The following is a 19,747-nucleotide window of genomic DNA, read 5'->3' as shown; positions in this document are numbered from 1 at the left end:
GGTGCGCCCCGCAGGCACAGTCACGTAGCAGCGGCTGACACGAGGATGTGGCCGTGGCTGGCTGCACCCTGAAGAGCAACTAGAGAACACTTTAAAGGCTGCTTGACAGCTGTGTGAGAGATTTTCTGCAGCCCCTGAGGCCCACGCACCTCTGGCTTCAGAAACAAGCTTTACGCGCAGACGCCACATGCACGTGCGTTGGAAGAAGGGCACAAAATCTCTGTAGAGCCGCAAGTGTGTTGTGCCGGAAACAAAAATAACCTGGCACTTGCGTACTCATGACACATGACAACCCGGTACTCTTTGATCGTGACCGCATGCGGAAAAGAACAGTATGTCGTATACAGTAAGCATACCATAAACAATGTTTGTGGAAAAGAAATCCTAGAAACAGTTTCAGAATGCAAACTCACTACTGTGACTCCCGCTTCTCCACTCTGTGTAAAAAAAATATATATATCCCACAGACATCTGACATGGAGCATAAATACTGATCATGATGTGGACTGTGACACCCCCACTGTGACACAAATTGCATTTAAGTTGAGAACTAAATATTGGTATTTGTGAGAGCTTGCTTAATAATTGATGAGATAATGGAGAGTCAGCCTAATTATTTTTTCCCTTTTTCAGATGTTGAATGTTGAGTTGAAAGATTTTGTCCGTTTAGGGAAATAAAACAAGAGAAATTAAAAAAGCCACAAAGACCTACAAAAGTTTAATGCAAAAAAAGTATATCAGCAGCTCACTATGCCAAGTTAAACCCCTACTGTCATTTTAACATGACGAAAAATCCAGACATTTCCCACAGTGATACTAATCATCCAACTACATTTAGTTTGATATGCCTCCTGACAAGCTGTTCAAAGGCCAACCTGCTCAAATGTGTTTTCTTACCATTATTAGTGTTTATAACACTTCATAAAATAATATATTGCAAATGCACCACTTACATACTCTGTATATGAACCTATAACGTTGGTCTAATTTGTCTTACACATTAAGGCTCCTTTCTTACAGATCATGCAGATTTCATACAAGTGTATAGTTAAGTATTTAACTATCTCATACATGTATTGTACATGTAAGCCAAGATAAAATAACATGGTCTTTTCAAATACAAATGATATAAAGTCTCCATTTTAAACTGACACGATTCAATTGGATTTTCTCCATGAGGTTATATTCTGCATATTCCATATTTGTTCTTTTATTTCCAATCTGCATTTATCAATATACCACCTAATTTTACATTTGACCTGTGAAGGTAAATTTAGTTATTTCATTAGTTGGGGTTCCATAAATGAAGCGTAGAGAAACTTAAACACCTCCATTAGTCGCTACAATGACGGCATTGATTTAATGACACCATCACGTTAATCGCTGGAAAGTGCATCTTGGTGTGAAATGCCTTTTTTGTTAAAGAATGAGACAGCGATGTGCAATGTCCTTTAGTATAAAATTACAGGAAGATAACTTGTGGAGCAGTGTGAAGAACACTTGAAGTGACAGAAATGATGTCTTCTCATCAGTAAATGAATTGGTATCTTCATGTGTCTTCCACCGTAGCCTCGTCATTCTGTATTACTGCGCAACACAGAATAACCACCAGACAGACAGACAGACAGACAGACAGACAGACAGACAGACAGACAGACAGACAGACAGACAGACAGACAGACAGACACACACACACACACAGATTTGGAGGTCATATATTGTCAACAGTATCTGCACTAGTTTGGAGCTGCCTTTCTATCCCTCCTTCCAATTAATCTTTTTGATAAACAAAAAACAAGCAATGCAGCATGAAGAACAAAAAAAAAAAGAAAAAAGAATCACAACTTGCCGTAGGAGTAGAATAAAATAGAAAAACTGAAGGGAAAAAAACCTTGCCAACTTTTCGGTCTGGGTAGGTTGGCCAGAAATAATTGGCTGTCAAGGATAGTGAAGGCACTGTTCTTTTTCACAGCCAGACCGAGGAACAATACAAGGACAGTGCAGGGGACAACAGGAGGACAGGGTGGAGACAGAATGGCCTGTCACCTTTGTTTCCATTAAAGCTCAACAAGAAGGCCTACAGAGGGTGTATGGGTCACTGCAGGCCTGGCTAACTCTAATAGAGTGGATGGAGGAGCAATAGAGGAGATATATTCCTGTTCTCTTGCATTCACTCCCTGCAGTGTGAAATATACAACTGTCCTCTTATATGAGCTGCAATTTTCCTGGATTCAAACAGGGTTTGGGTCGTAACACAGCGGGTGTTCCTAAGAATGAGGTCCGTCAGTGGGCACGGGTGAGGCTGGTGGTCTGGACATTCAGCTCACATCCACGGATGCTTCCACTTATCACATCCTCGGTGACAAATCATACCTGCACCGTCACTGACATAATTCATTTTTGAGAAGCAAAGCGGCAGGTTTCTATTTCACCATAATCTGTAGGGGACAATGAAACTTGTGAAGCAGGAGTCTGTCAGCCACTGTGTGAAAAGATCCTTTGGCACCTCACTGCAAAGAACCCTCTGAGAAAAGTAGATATAGGGGTGTGAAGAACAGCTAGCAGTAAACAGGAAAAATTCCTTGGCGTGCATCCTGATAGGTTTGCACAGACATACACACACAAATGCTAGTATACCTATACAGCACAGAAGACAACACAGATGCATAATATGCACAAAATCCCCCTGTGCACTCACACACACACACACACACACACACACACACACACACACACACCCTAATAAAAATGTGGCAAAGGCTTAGCAACAAATAGGCTCTGAATTTCATATTCATGAATTCACAAACTCTAAGCCTATCAGCTCAGGCAACAAAGGCAATCCTCTCTCCCTGACTCACTCACCTTCCTGCAGGTACATGACAGCCTGTGAGTAGTTTTGCAGTGCATGGTGTGTTCTCCCCAGGCTGCCATAGGCCAGCGTCTTGGCAGCCAAGTCATTAGTCTGAGCCGCAACACTTAGGTGCTGTTCCTGGAACACGACTGCCCGCTCGTAGTTCCCAAGCGACTCGTAGGTAAGGCCCAAGTTCCCATAGGCGCGGGCCTGGCGTGCGGCGCTGCCTGCTTCCTCTGCAATCTCCAGGTCACTTTGATGGCACCGCAGGGCTGTCTCATACTCTCCCATAGATTGATATACAACGCCCAAACCGCAGCTGGCATCACCCTCTAGAAGTCTGTCCTGGGTGTCACGGGCAATGGCCAGCTGGCGCTCCAGACAGGAGATAGCCTGCTCATAATTTCCCAGCTGGCTGTGCAGTGCGCCCAGTTCACCGTAGGCTTGAGCCTTGCCTCCACACTCCCCCAGCTCATGAGCCACTACTAGCCGCTTCTCAAAACACACCAGCGACTGCTGTAGGTTTCCCATGGCCCTGCAGGTAAAGACAGAAAACCAATGAGATTAGGAGTGAGATATGTAAGATAAGAAACCAACAAGACAACCTCCAAGAAAATCTGTCATTGGCTTTTTCCGTCCAAATTGAACAAATACTGAGAGATTGTTGACGCCCACAACCTTCAAAATAAATCTGTCTCTCAGCTATCTATCTCAAATTTAGGGGAAACTATATTCTTCATTCAAGCAGATGCATATATTCTCCTGGAACAGAGCACCATTAGGACGTAACATGGAGTGCACATTGCTCTGAAATATAGATTTAGATGTCCAACACACTGCTGGTAGCCGTTGATGTGGACATACTAGAGTGTGTGGAAGGCTATATGAGAAATGTGTGAGCTGTGCACTGATATGAAATTCAAAATTGAGGCTGTTTGAAGAGTAATATCGTCTCTAACAAGAGACGGTATTAGAGACCTGATCTGTCAAAGGATCCATGCTTCCATACCCTTGTGTATATGTCAACGGAGTGGCATTCATTCCGTCTCTGCATTTTGTTTGCTTTCACAGCCTTCAAAAAGACTTAATTTACATGCTCAGGCACACCAACAATTGCCGAATGTCGGTTCAAATGGAGTATTAAAAAGAATAAAAGCCTTAAGCTTAATTAAAGTTGTGTGATAACGTATGTGCTTGACTGAGAGCTGTTAGATGACGAGAAGGGTGTGAATGTGATGTCTATTATTCCCCTCTGAACTCATGCATGGCTTATACTGCCATGTGTGATTGCTGTGGTGCCATGCTGATGACGCACAATAAGAAGAAAATCATCTGCGAAATGAGGCTTTCAGCAAGTCTTTTGTGTTTTATTTTGCATTGTTGTCTCCTAGGATGCTATCAGCTCTTTGAAGCATAAGGAGAAATAGAAGGGAGAGGAGACACAAGATGTAAGAGGTTGCCTCGAAATAACTGTGCTTCCCTCAGTTTCAGACATCTGCGTGCCAAAGCCTCTTTGCATACAGATAAGGCCAGGGCCACTAGGCTGCTGCTGAGACAGCGAGCACCAGGCTCACATCCAAGCTACAAGGTGTCTCTAAACTACGGTGGTCCTTTATAGTAAGCGGAAAAATAATATGCAAAGTAGGACTACTGTGAATATAATATAATACCCAGTCAATACAATTATCCCCTAGCTGATTATACAACAACAGCTAGGGGATATTGATCCTGGTGTGTTATACAAAAACTGAAAAGTTTTTTCTAGCAATGTGAAATAGTCAATGTGAAATAGTCAATTTGAAACGTAAAGCCTTTAATTTAAAGCAAACTCACCTGTGTCCATTGCCTAAGCCTCTGTAGGCCTTCTCCTGGTCCTGCATGCGGTTAAGGCTCTGGGCCACTGACAGATACTGGTCATAGTACTTGATGGCTTCCTCAAAGTCTCCCAGAGCCTCATAACAGTCTCCCAGGTTTCCATAGGCCCTGCCCCGGTCCATCAATGCCTCGTTGCCACTCAGCTGCTGTAAAGTGGCCAGCTGCTGCTCCAGATAGCCAATAGCTTCCTCCATCACACCTACATTCATTTTAGTGATGCCCATATTTCCGTACACCTGAGCCTCCACGACAGGATCCTTCAGCCTCCGACCGAGCTCCAATTGCTCTTCGTAGCTCTTAAAGGCCATGGCGTACTTCCCCAGGGCCATGTAGACAGCTGCTAGGTGACCATGGGCTTTGCACTCTCCTGGCATGTCGCCCAGCTCTTGATACACCTCCAGCTCCTGGGTGTGGTAGCCCAGAGCTTTGTCATATTTCTGCACAAGTCTGTAGGTGGCCCCAAGGGCGGCATAGGCACAGGCCTCCATCCTACGCTCCTTAACCTGAAACAAGATAGAATTTCATAATACCAGCATGAGGGACGTGAGTGAGTGATATCAACATACATTCCACATGACATTTCCTATTTATATGATGAATTGTTCTAGTATATGTTATAGTACTACATTTATTGTGTGTGGGTGTACCTGGTGAGCTAAGGCCAGCTGCTGCTCGTAAAACTGAATGGCTCCAGCCACATCTTTTTTACAGACAAATATGTCCCCGAGGTTCCCCAGTGCTCTGAAGCGAGCCTGTGCATTGTTCAGGGATTGGGCCAATGACAGCAGGTATTTCTGACACTCCTCTGCCTTAGCGAAGTCTCCCAGGGCCTTGAATGCTAACCCGAGGTTACAGTATGCCTTGGCCTGACTCAGTTTATCATGAAGGTCCTTGGCCAGAGCTAGATCCTGCTCATAGTACTTGACGGCATCCTGGTAGTTGCCCAGACAGTAGTGGGCATAACCCAGATTGTGACAAACTTTCCCTTCGCTCTCCATGTCTTGGAGGTCCGGGGACAAGCGGAGGTACTGCTCATAGTAGGGCACGGCCTGAGGGAACTCTCCTCGAGAGCAGTGGAAGTTGCCGAGGTTACCCAGAGCCCGCGCCTCGCTCTGGACATCTCTGAGTTCACGAGCGATGTTGAGGTGGTTCTGGTAATGCTGCAGAGCGCGGTCATGGGCTCCCAGGGCTTGGTAAGCCACAGCCAGGTTGCCATGAGTGGAGGCCTGCGAGGCCCGGTCATTGACTTCCATGGAGATTTGCAGCTCCTGGCGGTGGTAGCGAACAGCCTGATCGAAGGCTCCCAGGGCATTGTAGGCATTACCCATGTTACCATAGGCCCGGCCCTGAGCAGCATAGTCATTCAACTCCTGAGCAATGGCCAGGTGTGTTTTGTGGAGTTTCAGTGCAGTCTCATAATCTCCTTTCATCTGGTGGATTATGCCTGAGGAGAGAGGTGTGAGAGCCACAAGATGAAGTTAAAGACCCAGTGGAGGGAAAATTGTAATAGTCAGCTCTTCATTTACAAAACAAGTAATTTGGTTGTTAAAATATGCTCTCTGAGCCATCTGTTCTCTGCTTACACAACACACTCTCCCACAGAATTATGGTCATTAAAACGTAGTACAATCAAACAAAGTTATTATAACACCAAAATAGACTCTTTTGACTGTCTAAGTTGTCTTTGATGATTGTGTCTTAGAGGGATTTTTAACAAAATCAACAACTTTTCCACAGGGTTGGAAATGGTTATGAGAGAACAAGAAAGAAAGACAGAGGAAGTAAAAGTGGTGGAGAGTGTGAAGTGCTGATGGAAAGCTCAGCAAACAACTTAAGAAAAATGAGATAAGTGTGGAGAAACAATAAATAATGGAGAACCTGGTGCATTGAGCGTATTATCTCTAATAAAATACCGTCCTCTGAAAAATAATAGCTTTACCCCACAGCCAGGCAGCCATCTGGTGCGCGCACACACGCGCACACACACACACACACACACACGCACGCACACCGAAGAGTAAAGAGACATCACAGCATATCTACCGTATCGCTCCTCCTTCCTCCCGAGACTCAATACTAATCTCTGGGTCTGGGTCTCTCTTTCTGCATTGTCACCCAGCTTTAAATGATAATAATAATATGAGAAAGAGGACAGGATGGCTGCAGGCTATTGGATGGAGACAGAAAACCAGCTGCAAGGCAAATAACTTAGTCCTTCATCCACCAGCCTGGCCATCATTGCTTTGCTGCATCAGCATGGAGACTAATGGGCTACTAGGACGGGGGTTCAGTCGCTGAGGGGACACCAGGGATGGAAACGGCCTGAATGGGTGGGAACCAGAGTCGCAGAGGGGCTCTGTGGCTTGTGGTGAGTATGTGATGGTGCCGCTGGGATTAGTTACCGCCATGTGTGTTTTCCCATTTATTTCATACAAAACTTGCCACAGTTTGGACCTGAACACAGGCTACATAAACAGAGGGACTAAAACTAAACAGACGTCTCAAATGAATGCAGAAATTATACGATAGATGTGGCTATACATTCAGATGCTGGTTGAATTAAAAAGCAGCACATTAGGCCAATGAGAGTGGAAAAAAACAGCTTTGGTGCCTCTACAGTATGAGCCACTGGGATGCATATTGGTTTGACAAATTACCAGGTATCCAGGTATCTATCTATCCATCCATCCACCCACCCACCCACCCACCTACCTACCTACCTAACTACATACATACTTTTGTAGATTGGTGGACATGGAAGAAATCCACAATTGTGAAAGCTGCATAATGAGTATTTCACTCAGAATGAAATGAAGTCTAAATGAGAAGATTAGTTTTAAACTAAACCTGCTTAAATTGGGTGTCTGAAAAGAAATCCAACAGCTTTTTCTGCAGACAGATTGGATTTTGATGGGAAAACATCATCAAAGATGCCCATTTAATTCAGACCATGATTCCGCATGCAGCAACCACCTGCTGACAAATGAAAAACCTCACTTGCCGTTTGTTAGCTTGCTTGTGTTTTCAGGTTAAAGTGATACAACCTGAACTATGACCTGGTAATCATCAGGTCACTGCCCTGAGGAATTGGTATGCTAGGCAAAACACAGAGTAGAACAAAGAGAGAAGCAGTGCTGCCAAATAATACAGAAGTTTTCAGATTACAAATTATACAGTGACTGAAATCCATGCGGTTCTTTGGACTATGTACAGTACAAATACAGCAAATCAGTCTTTTGCTTCAGCCAAAATAAATGAATGAGGCCTAAAACATTTTGGATGTTAAGGTTCTACTGGCACAGACATTTCCTATACCTTGGACAAACCCGCCAGCTTTGCCTTTCCTGGGAGCCTTTCGTAAGAGTGGAAGCATGCTAAGATTCACAGCAGGCTAGTTGGAAGAGCACTAACAGCTCTTGCCACAAAGTCACTCCCAAGGTTATTCTTTCCCCAATGGAGGCTGATCTTACTGAGGATATAATGTCTACTGATGTATTACCAGCAAACATGTTCCATGCTGCAGGCTAAAAATGGATCTGGGGCTCGGCGATGGACGGAGGGCTAGAAGAGACAGCAGGAAAGAGGCTGGGGTGTATGGCGAGTTTTGAGGTGGGGCTTGGAAGCTGCAGCCAAAATTGCCATAAGCCTTAGGCTATGCCTGGAGCCACACTTGAAGCAAGAAAATATTTTCTGCCCTCTCCCAATACGACAAGAGGATTATGGAACCCTCTTGGTATAGGATCCAGCTGGATAATAAATAAAACCATCCCAAACATGCCAGTAAATATTGCTGAAACACAAAAAATTTGAATTTGTATTCTGGCCGAAGTTGTCACTGTGGTATGTTGTCCAAATCAAAATTACCCCAATCAGATTAAATTTAAGTAAGTCTTAACAATATAAGTCTGTGGTGCACACTAAATGCACTTGACTGGAACATATTAAATAATATGGCTCAATTATTTCTCTTTTGTACACAGCTTGAGACGATGACTGTGAAAAACATTTTATACAGGGCCCAATCCATCCAGAGCCCTCTCCATCCCCCCATAACCAAAGACATTAAAAGCATGGCAGTGTGTTGTCACTTTTCATTACACAGCTGGCTGTACATAGAGGGATATGCAGCAGTGATGACTTTGAGGGATGGTGTCTGGTTCTGAGTAAATCACTGTGTCATTCTTCCAGGGAGCTAGGAAAGGTCCCGAGCACTGCTGCCTACAGTCAGCTCAGAGGATTTTTACCAACAATGGTGCTGTTACCATTGGGCTGGCGTGAAACTAGGAATAGAGTAGAGATGACCAGCCTGAACCCAAAATAATAACCTGGGTGTGTTCCTCATTTATATTTTAGGTCAACATTATAATTTACATTCATGTTTGAGAAGTAAAGACCACAAAAGGATGCTGGAAATGAGGTGTTTGGAGAAATGTTGATGCCTTTTCAGGTGTCAGCTCAAGGAGATTGGCATGTGTAAAATACCATAATAGGGAAGTCTTCTTTGAAGGAAAATCCATTTTTTATTCAGTAGCTAGCATGTTTAGTTTAGTAGTTCTGAAAACCTATTATAATTTCTAGATAAGATCATTTTGTCATTGTGAGAATATTTACAAAGCTGCTTACACAATGTGTTGTTTGTGCTAATGGATGCCATGAGACTGAAAATCAAGGCTGCATCACGCTAAATTATGTTTTAAAAGGCAGAATAATTCATTTCTTTGAAAGTAATGAAGTAAGAGAAGCTTGAAAGGATAAAGGTAGGACACCTTTCAGGATCGTATTTTTGAGTAGATGCACTGGTCTGGATTTTGTTTTTGCACTAATGTCACCATTGAGCAAAAAGAAAGGGAAACACCAGATTGAAAAGGTTCCTATCAAGTATTTGCAACCTCCAAAGATATTATATGGATGACTATATCATAATATGGAGGATTACTTTCATATAGACTTCCAGTCCAATCATGTCTATGAAAATAACAGGGTGAATGGAAGTCGAAAGAATCCATTATAATATGCTAAGTGTCTTAGTGCATGAGCTGTGAAATGTACAATAGTGTATGTTATGATCTGTGGGGGGAAGTAGTGAGCTGAGGCAGAGTCTAGATCCTGCTGGGGTTTGCAGGAGCAGGGAAGGGGAGGAGCTGGGGGTCTGGGCTTAAGGTAGCAAATGCTCACTCACAGATGCAGACATCTCCTATCGTCTGACTGACAGAGAGACAGGAAGGAGGAAGATAAAAAAAGGACAGGGCATGGATGCGTGCTGCCTGGGTGGTCTGCCAAAAGAAACAGAGTTCTGTACGTGTCGTCCAAGCACGAGCTGAGCTTCTCTCCGCTCCTCCTGATCCTCACCCCTCCTTCAAACCAACTGTTGCGGTATTGTCCACACGCATGACATCTGATTCCTCCAACCACATAATCCAACAATGTTCGGTCTCAATGTCTCCACTTTCTTTTTTGCACTGCACAATCACCTCTCGATTTAGGAACAGATCAGATTTCATGCTAAATCTGCGGATGTGCGTAATGCAGGGCACAGTTGCTTGATGCAGCGCTTTTGTTCCACTTAATAGCTCTGCAATGAGTAGAATAAGTCTGCATACAGTGAGCTAAACATCAGGGTAAGCACAAACACTAGGAGAGTGTGTTTCGCAGGGCCTCTAGTCCGGTTTCTGGAATGGTCCTCTGTGCGACGATTGAAGGAGGCCATGCAAGGGGAGGCGGGGAGCGTCTGCTGCTTTTTCAACAGACAGAAATTTGGGGCCAGGCTGCAAAGATTTCTCCAGGACAGTAACATAACACTGGCATCCTAAAAATCCCACCACCTCTTCTCCAACCATTGTTTCCATCACCTCCTCTCTCCTTTTGAAGGCCTGCTAAAATCTACTTAAGTATTTACCCAGGCATTACTGGAGTGTTGAAGATGTCACCGATCTCAGATAAATGCACTTTTTTTATGTATTTGTTAGGCTCTTTCCCTGTTTTCCCTCACAGCATTCTTTCAATCATCCTGTCTGGGCCATTAGGCCTGCTAAATTCCTCTGTAAATTCAGCTCTCTCCTGCTCACTTTCCTGGTCAGACTAATAATATACAATCAGTGCTGTTTCCAAAGGCTTAGGTACAAAACTGAATAATCTCTATGCCTCAGTGCCCCAGGCAAGTCTGCTCCCTGTCTGTAGTTTGTCCCTGCTGTGGGCAGTCTGAAATTTGTTTTGAAAAGGACTGTAAGTACTGGATTTATGTTCATGCAACCATTGTTGTTGTTATAATGATGATAATAATGATGATGCACTAGTGGTAAAAGCATCATGAGCAAGGATGTTTATCTTACCAACTAATTATTTGATGATTCTGCCTATTTAAATGCCCTTCACTTAAAAGGCTGACATAATTACTTTCACAATTATGAAGAGCTCTCATTCTCAGGGTCGGTGTTACTATATTTCAACTGCCAACAAACACAGCCAACAGTATTATAAATATAAATATTATAAATATAAGTCATAATGCTGAATCTACTGGCGTGTCATTGTCACTGTCAGACATGTTGCAAAACCTGGTAATCAGATGTCTGGATAAGGCAGATTCCCACAACTGATGTTCTGGAATGTAGATTCCAGTGCTCTATTCTCACATGACCCTAAAAGTAAGTGGAAAAAGCTGTAAGTGTGAACGGGGTTTAGCATAAAGGTCTGAAAATAATTACATACAGAAGTTATGTCCTGTTTTTTTTTTTAGATACCAGTGATGAGATTTGAATACTGAGCATCGCTGTGCACATTGTCTGATTGTGTGTTGTCTTGTGAACTCTTTTTCCTGTTGTTTTCCTCTTTCTGTTGCTTTGTTTTTGTGAGCATCAGCAGAACGCATTCCCTGGGGGATGCCGGATAAAAGGAAAGGAAAAAAGCTTAATTAGGACTGTTACCTCCAGCTATTCTCGCTGATGGAGTCGACATTTCAAGTGACTTCTTTTAGACGTATGGTCAAATGAGGAGGTGTGAATCGAGGAAAAGTGAGCACAAGAGAGACCAGGCTAAAACACAAACGCTATCAAACAAACTTATTGAAAGTCTCTTTGAAGTGGAAGGCAAGGGAAAATAATACAATTTAGATTCTGTTTCATGAATACCAGAAAAGAGAGCTACATGGAAACCCACCATTTCAGTCCTCAGATATTAAATATTGCTGACTAGGGGGTAAGTTAGCCAATTAATGAATAATAAATGGGGCTGGAATGCAACATTTCCATATCCTTTATAGGTCAGAGTGTGCTGAGCCAGGGCTGCTGGTACCGCTGGGCATCATGGTTAGATATTACAGCATGATGATCTCTATACGACTGTACCTCCGAGCCATGTCAGCTGCTGCTCCACCCACACTACACGCAACATTAACGGCAAGCTGAGAGGGCATAATAAAAGTTTGTTCTTTCCTGTTTCTGCAACTTCTCCTTCCCATCTCTCGCACAGTGTTTGTTGCTTTTATCGCTGCTCGTTAATCTTCGCTCGATCATCTCTCCCCTATTTGTGCACAGTGTAAAGGCAGCATTTTTTGATGTTTGAAACAACATCCTGTGAGTTTTAGTACATATCTTATTGTGCGAAGCAGGCTTGCAGGCGTTGATGACGGGGGAACAACGCACACTCCACTGCCGCAACCAAAAAAACAACAACAACAACAACAACATTGGGGCAATTACAGACTGATGCTTCACAACCTTCACTTCATTCTCTGTTATCTTCATTATTCAGCTCCTCTTGAATCAGCTATTAAAGGTAATTAAGCGATTCATCAAGTCAGTTTCAATTACTGGGAGCTTGACAGTTGTAGATTACAATCAGTAGGGGTGAGGGGAGAAAGTGAGAGAGGGAGCCTTCAAAAACTGAAAAAAAGAGAAGAGAAAATAGACAAGAAGTACCAACAGATGAGGCAGCAATGAGATGGTCAGGAAGCTCCTTCAGGTGTCAAGAGGTACTGTATCCACATGATGATGCAGCAGGCTTCACCGCTACCACCCACTCTTTTAGCTTCTGCTCTGTCACCAGCTGGAGGTCTTGACAGTGCATCAGCTTCACTATCATCATTACTCTATCAAGGACTGGAGGAACTGTAATATAGCAACTAATAATGAATAGTAGCCATCTTGCCATCATAATGGCAATCACACCACAGAACACAAACCATTTGCTGCATGACATATTGTCACTCGTTATAAAGCTCACACGTACTGTACTGTAGGATCATAAAATGTTCTCACTTAAAGCCTCTAATTTATGACAACCAGTTACCAGCTCAGTTTTAAAATCAGGTGCGTGTTGGTGCTAAGAGCACTCAAGGATGTGCAACCATTAGGCTGGTCAAAGGACGACTTCAATTTATGTTTGGCTGATTAACCCCACTTTCTGCTTGCATACTTTTACACATTAGGTTAAAGAATAATTCATCTGGGAGGAACTATTATGCCTCTTAGTTATCCATTAGTGTCAGGTTTACTACTATCTGGATGGCTATCATAAGTCACCCCGCAAAGGTTGTAAGTGCAGGACTTAATACAGGAGAATTGACCATACCATTTATCTCATGGGGTTCTGAATATCCAAAAGGTACACCTTTATCATTAACGTTCCTTACATCATTATATTCACACACTCCACAAGGTTACCTAGCTAATAATGTAATTCTAGCAAGATTTGGTTGTAAGATATTGGATTGTAACGGGTACAATAATTACATTTTAATTTTCAATCAAAAGACCTGATTGTATATATTTAATTTTAATTTAATCTCATTTTTCATTCATCTTCATACCACTTTTCATTTCAAGACATGATTAAGTCTAAGCCAGTGTGAAGGTGAGAGCAGAGCAGATAAATGTGAAGAGGTTTCTAGTGAAAAATTATACATTTTTTATGGGGTTTATTTATACTCTGACTGTACATTACATGTTGGCATTCTATCACCACATAACTTCCCGGGCTCACAAATGACTATTGGCTCTAAGATGCATCATCTTCTGTCCTGGCTACCAAGAAGGCTTGCACTCCACTACCCTATGCTCACATAATCTACTGGGTACCATTCACTGTGGAACATAATGCAACCATTAAATACGGTTTCTAAAAACAACTTTACATAAAATAGTGATGATTATACAGAAACATACTGCCGGCCTATGCCTAAAAGTAACAAAAACACTCAGGTCTCACTAACCATAAATATCATTGAAAACAGCAGTGAGCAAACAGCTCATTTAAATGAAGACAAACAAAGAACTGTAGCCAGCAGTACAGTCAAAACACCACAGCAGGAAATGGAAGCCGTCATACTGTACGCTCAGTACAACAAAACAGAGGCCAGAAACCCTTTTACTCTGCCTGTTTTTCTTCCCATCCATCTTTTCGGTCGATTAGGTCAAATTAAGCTAAAATAACTCCAGCTAAACACTTACCTACTTCCAGGCGGCAAGATATCTTACTATCCAACTACCAGGTGTTTAAAATATAGATTTATTTGTCCTCAAACGGATCTGTGAGAAATCTCAAAGGACAACATACTTTAACTAGATACTGTACATGCTCTGAGTGGATTTCCATTAGAGGGGATGAGATAATATCCAGATCTGTGTAAAATGGGATTGCAATATTTTGGGAGATCCCACTAATTAATTCTAAGGAGAACTCTAATACTAATTCAGCGATGTGTCCCCGGGAGATTCACTCCAGTGATCAATACCCATACATTACAATAGACAACTGTTGTTGAGGTTGTGACAATAGAGGGCTCCAACCAAAAAAAGGCAAAATTGTCTTTTGCCACAAGACAAAGTATAATCCACTGTGGAGTGTATTGGTATTGGTGTCTAAAAAAAAATATGGATGTATTACTCTAACTGGACTTTCTTGAATTTATCACCTAACTGGCAACTGTTTTTGGTCTTTCTAATCAAACTCGCCTTATATCAATCCATTCATTTTACTGTTGTTTCTACCACAGACACATTTGAAATATATTTTGAATTAAGATCTATAATTTCGCTTCGTACTAGCAGATATTACTTCCCAAAATTTGAGATAATAGTGATATATTCAGATGACAGTATGTTAAATTGTCTTATAAGTCTTTTAGTATTTTGCATACATACCCAGATTAGAGGAGGCCCTTCCCTCTGCGGCCCTGTCCTTCAAACCCTCAGCAATAGACAGCTGCTGTTCATGGTACTGCTTGGCTCTCTCCAAATCCTGCATGCAGCGAGCAGCATGACCCAGTCCTGCGTAGGCTCTCATCTCAATGGACTTTTCTTCCAGCTCCTGGGCAAGCTCCAGAACGTGAGTATGGTAGGACATGGCCTTGTCAAAGTTACGGTGGTAGTGGTAGGCGCTGCCTAGGTTACTATAAGCCCGAGCTTCCTCTCGTTTATTTTCCAGGGTCTTGGCAATGCCCAGATGCTGCTCGTGGCATTGGACAGCATTGTCAAAGTCTCCCATGGCAATGTAGACGGCCCCCATGTTTCCCAGCTCGCGAGCCTCAGACAGCTGATCCTTGGACTGCTTGGCCAGCAGGACACACTGCTTGTGGCTGGCCAGGGCGTTCGGATAGTCTCCAATGGCTGTATATACATGGCCCAAGCTGCTCAGTGCCATTGAAGCAGCCTATGGATAAAGAGACAGACAAATATAGACAGCAGGTAAGAATAAAAGCAAGGAAATTAACTGTGGGCAAATGAAAAAAATCAATAGCCCCATTAATTATACCCATATTGCATCAATAGTGAGTCATTTTGTTGCCTTCATATCACAGATTCCCTACCCACACTTAAACTGTCCCTTTAGCCAGAAATATTGTACATCAAATGGACAAAAAAGAAGGAAAGAAAATCGAAATTCTTAAATCTCTTAGGGGGCTTACTGCTCAGAGACCAAACAACAAGCAAAACCTGATTTGATTTGGTCTTTGCGAAGCAAGGAGGGGGGTAAAGTGTGATGCAGATCAGCGCAGCAGCAGGCTTGTTTTAAAGCCGACAGTTTGCCCACTGCAATCACGCTTCATGCCGTGCAACCACCAATGGAACAAAGACACTGCTAATCAGGAGGGAGAGGAGAGAAGTTTTAGCTTTACAGCAGAGCTGTGGGGGGCCAACTGGCTGACTGACTGACTGCTGGCAAGACCTCTCAGGCTTAAAACAGAGAGAACACTATTCTGTATTTCTCTTCTTCCATTTTCTCAAGCAGTGTCCACCTGTGAAAACACAACAACACTGAACACTCGTTACAAATGCTAAAGGAGAGGTCTAGCAGTAAAATGGAGAGGTTCCTCAAAATGCAGTCTTGACCCCCTATGTGACACATCCACTGCAGGCTTATTAACTGTTTATACAAAGGGTAAACAGCTGGGAATTGGGGTCAGCTGTCTTTGTGTGCCCAGATGTTCAATTAATCATGCAGGGCCAGCTAATAAAGCGTCCACTTCCTGAAGTCCAACTCTGCACCCTTCAGCCAGGAAAGGGGTTGGATGCAGGCCAGCAGAGAGGACAGACCTCGACAGTGAAGGCCACAGTGCTGCCCATCTTGCTTAGCTTGGAGCCTCGGCAAAAAGGGATGACCTGGGTCATCTTGGGTGCATTTAGAACCAGACAACTTGAAAGTCAAAAGTCAGCTCCAGTAAATGCTCTACTACTCAATGTGGTTTCAGCAGTAAGGTGTTTATGAAAGCAGTTTTCACAGCCATATGTTGCAAAACTGGCCACTGATGCTTGCAATGGGCTTCAGAGGAGGCACAAGAGCCATCATCTTAAATGTGAAATTTACATATGTATTATTTCACATATACATCAAGATGTATTTTGAAAAAATGTGCCCGAGATATTTTCATTTTGCTCCGAAGTCACATGATGAAACTCTGAATAAATGAAAAGCAAAGCATATAGTTGAGAAAAATGCATACATTCTTTTTCTAAACACATGCATACGTACACCCCACCTACCTATCTTTCCTTCATTTCACATAGCTGCTGATGCCTGGAACCAATTACCTGCTGACATAAGGACTTCTATCAGTTTGCTCAAGTTTAAAGACTCGACAAGGCATTATACAGGCCCAGGGAGGCAATTACCCTCCGTCACAACTGTTGCTGTTTCATGTTCCCAGATAGCCTATCTAGGGCTGCTCAATTACATGTGCCTTTTGAAGCTTCGCTCCATCTCTCTGTCTCAAACTTCCATTTTTCTGAACTGAAAAAAGAGAGGATTCCTCTTCTCTGTCTGTCTGCAACCTAGTGCAGTGGGAGACACAGGGAGAGAAAGCGAGAGGGGGGGAGAGCAATCTTTCTCCAGTTGAGACAAGTTGCTCTTGTGATCAGTGTCCCTCTAAAGTGAGACTGCAACGCTGCATTTTCTCTTCAGATGGACGCCAAGATAATGAGGAGCCAGCCTTGCTAGTCACACGGGATGCACCGTTTGGCTCAGGGACAGACACAGGGACCATATCTCTCTCACTTCTGACTGCAGCCCTCTCCCACCACTGCTCATTTTGACTTCCCACCAGTATCGCAAAATAACATTCTGTCTGGGAGAGAAATAATTGCCCAAAATACATAATTTCTGCCAAATTGACTTCATTCTAATTTGATTCCATTTCTTTTCTGCACTTATCTTCTCTCCCTCCCTGTCCACACTCTCTCGCCTCCACTTCTCTCAATCCATCTGCAGAGTCAGATCTGATTGTGTTCACAGAGTCCAGCCCTTCTCCGGATGTGTGCTTATTTGATTAATCCTAGCGCCATGCTTTATAAACTGTTGATAAACACATTTTGCGCCAAGGGTCTCCTAATGAAAGGTAAACTAGTTTTGCCTGGGAGAGACGAGAAAGAGAGCAGGGAGGCAGCAGGAGTCGGCTGAGATGACATGTTAATCAGAAATGCTTGGCTCCACCAACATTATTTAATTTCTTTCCTCTGACAAGGACAGTGGTTTAGGATTCCTTGCTGATTCTCCTCTGTCAGCCTCCTCTACTAAGTATGTTTATATTCAGCAGAACATTAGAGATATGGCTGCTTAGAGGGAAGGTATTGTACTTAGCATAATTAGCCCCTTATGTCATGCAGCGGAGCCCCTCTTGATGGCTGAGCTTGGTGCAAGATCTGTTACTGGTGTGTTTAATTGTTTTATTCCTGTCCACCACTTCACTTCTATGTTTGAGCAATGTGGTTATGCCTCGCCTTGCAGCTGTGTGAATATGCCTTTGAGAATCCTCCCTATTTCTTTTGGACCTATATGAGCTCTAATATATTCCAAACAACCAAGGCTATCATCACAGACTGGGAGAGCTAATAGGATAACCGGGGTTGTCATGGAGATGTAAATAGTTGGATTATGGCCGACCAGGCCTCGCAGAAGGAGAAAGAAAACATTTGCGTGGAATCTCCTTCTGAGTGGACAGAAATGGACAAACTAACCAAGCATCCATTGCTCTGACATCAATCCACTGTCATATAGAAAGGCTTTCCTGTTGCTTTGACTGCACTGGTTATATTTTATTCGAGCCAAATTTTTCCTCTGACATGGTTTTGCTAATTCTACCTGAACAGACAACACCACAGGTACAACTTTTTGAAACCCAATGTTAGTAAGAAAACATATAATTATAATACTTGCACATATACAAATTATATTACAAAGAATTATAATTATCAATGAATTGAAATAATTTCAGAAAACTCAAATTAGTTTTTGATACAAAAATGTTATGGAAAGAAAGGAAGAAGTAAAAGTGAGCATGAGAGGGAGGCAGGGAGGTGTCAGGTGTTAAAGAGCCTACAGTTTGCCCTCTGTCTAAACACCATGTCCTGCAGGAGGGCAGGGCAGCCACTACTTCAGTAAAGTGCTGTTAATGGGATTATATGGGAGAGGAGAGGAGTCACTCTCTCTTGACAAGAGGGGATGGAGAACAGGTTTGATTCCATTACTGCAGAGGTGGGAACAACCCCGTCTTTCACTGTACACCAATACAGATGTTAGGATGTTAGGCGATTAGCCTGGAAAAAAGACACTTGCACTATCTGCATTTACTGAAATAAACGCATGTTACATTTCTATATAATGCCTTAATTACCATGGATAAAAAGTCAAATAATTTGAATGAATCAATTAATTGTCAAAAAATGGGAAAAATGCCCATTGCAACTTCCCAGAGATGGAAAGGACAACCCCAAATAAATTAGATTTACAGTAGTACAACACAGAGAAAAACAGCAAACCTTCATTTTAAGAAGCTGGAAACATCAAACATTTGCTAATGATTGGTTGATAATTGACCAAAATAATTAATCGAATATGTGATCAATTATCCAAATAGTTTTCTATTGATTGACTAATTCATCAATCAATTGCATCAGCGCTAAATGACTAAATTGATCAAATATAATCCAGCGGAAGTATTTGTGTGTCCAAGAGCTACATACAGTATGCATTGAGTGCACACTGCTTTTTAATGACAAGGTTGAACAGCAGAGAAAAATCACTTCAAAAAGATGACTTGTGACTAAAACACAAACACACACACATACACACACACACACACACACACACACACACACACACACACACAAACTGCTGTCTAATTAAAAGGCAGTGCAGAGGGAAGGTGAGGAAGACCATGCACCAGTGTTTCCCTTAACGAGCTGGGCTCAGGCAGCAACAGGAGCTGGCTGGCAGGGAACAGAACGGCACACTGGAGGGAGCGGGGCGTGGGGGAGAGCAGGGTGGAAGGAGGGGGTGGTGATAAAAAGGTACAGGAGAGATTGTGTTTGAAGGATGAGAGAAGAGAATGCTGGAAACATCCCCAGGGCGAGGATGTCTTTAGATCTGAATCACCTGCAGAGAAGTGTTTTGACAAAAAAGGAAACATCTCAACTGTAATAAACTCAAAGATGGAACAGACCAGTCAGAGAAGCTCTCAAAGGCGCTTGAAAGATCCTTTCTAGACAGGCATGTTCTTGTCTGTGAGTGCATGTGCAAAGAAACATGCAC

The 19,747-nt window shown here is 42.8% G+C and overlaps 1 protein-coding gene across 2 annotated transcripts in view; it reads right to left on the bottom strand.

Annotated features, from left to right (window-relative positions):
- The window catches only part of LOC137867029 (tetratricopeptide repeat protein 28-like), a 111,480-nt gene that overhangs the window by 19,776 nt on the left and 71,957 nt on the right, over positions 1–19,747 (bottom strand). For both annotated transcript variants that reach the window (XM_068703417.1, XM_068703418.1), the window contains exons 5-8: positions 14,866–15,373; positions 5,374–6,170; positions 4,685–5,229; positions 2,863–3,386 (exon numbers count right to left, since the gene is read on the bottom strand). In XM_068703417.1, coding sequence (XP_068559518.1) covers positions 2,863–3,386; positions 4,685–5,229; positions 5,374–6,170; positions 14,866–15,373 — 2,374 coding nt within the window. The remainder of the gene's footprint in view (positions 1–2,862; positions 3,387–4,684; positions 5,230–5,373; positions 6,171–14,865; positions 15,374–19,747) is intronic.

The sequence above is a fragment of the Cebidichthys violaceus genome, unplaced genomic scaffold (genome assembly GCF_023349555.1).
Source record: "Cebidichthys violaceus isolate CVI_PGR_0920_01 unplaced genomic scaffold, fCebVio1.0.p SCAF_9, whole genome shotgun sequence".
Taxonomy (NCBI): domain Eukaryota; kingdom Metazoa; phylum Chordata; class Actinopteri; order Perciformes; family Stichaeidae; genus Cebidichthys; species Cebidichthys violaceus.
The sequence above is the reverse complement of the archived record's forward strand: the minus strand, read 5'-3'. Positions and strand labels throughout refer to the sequence as shown.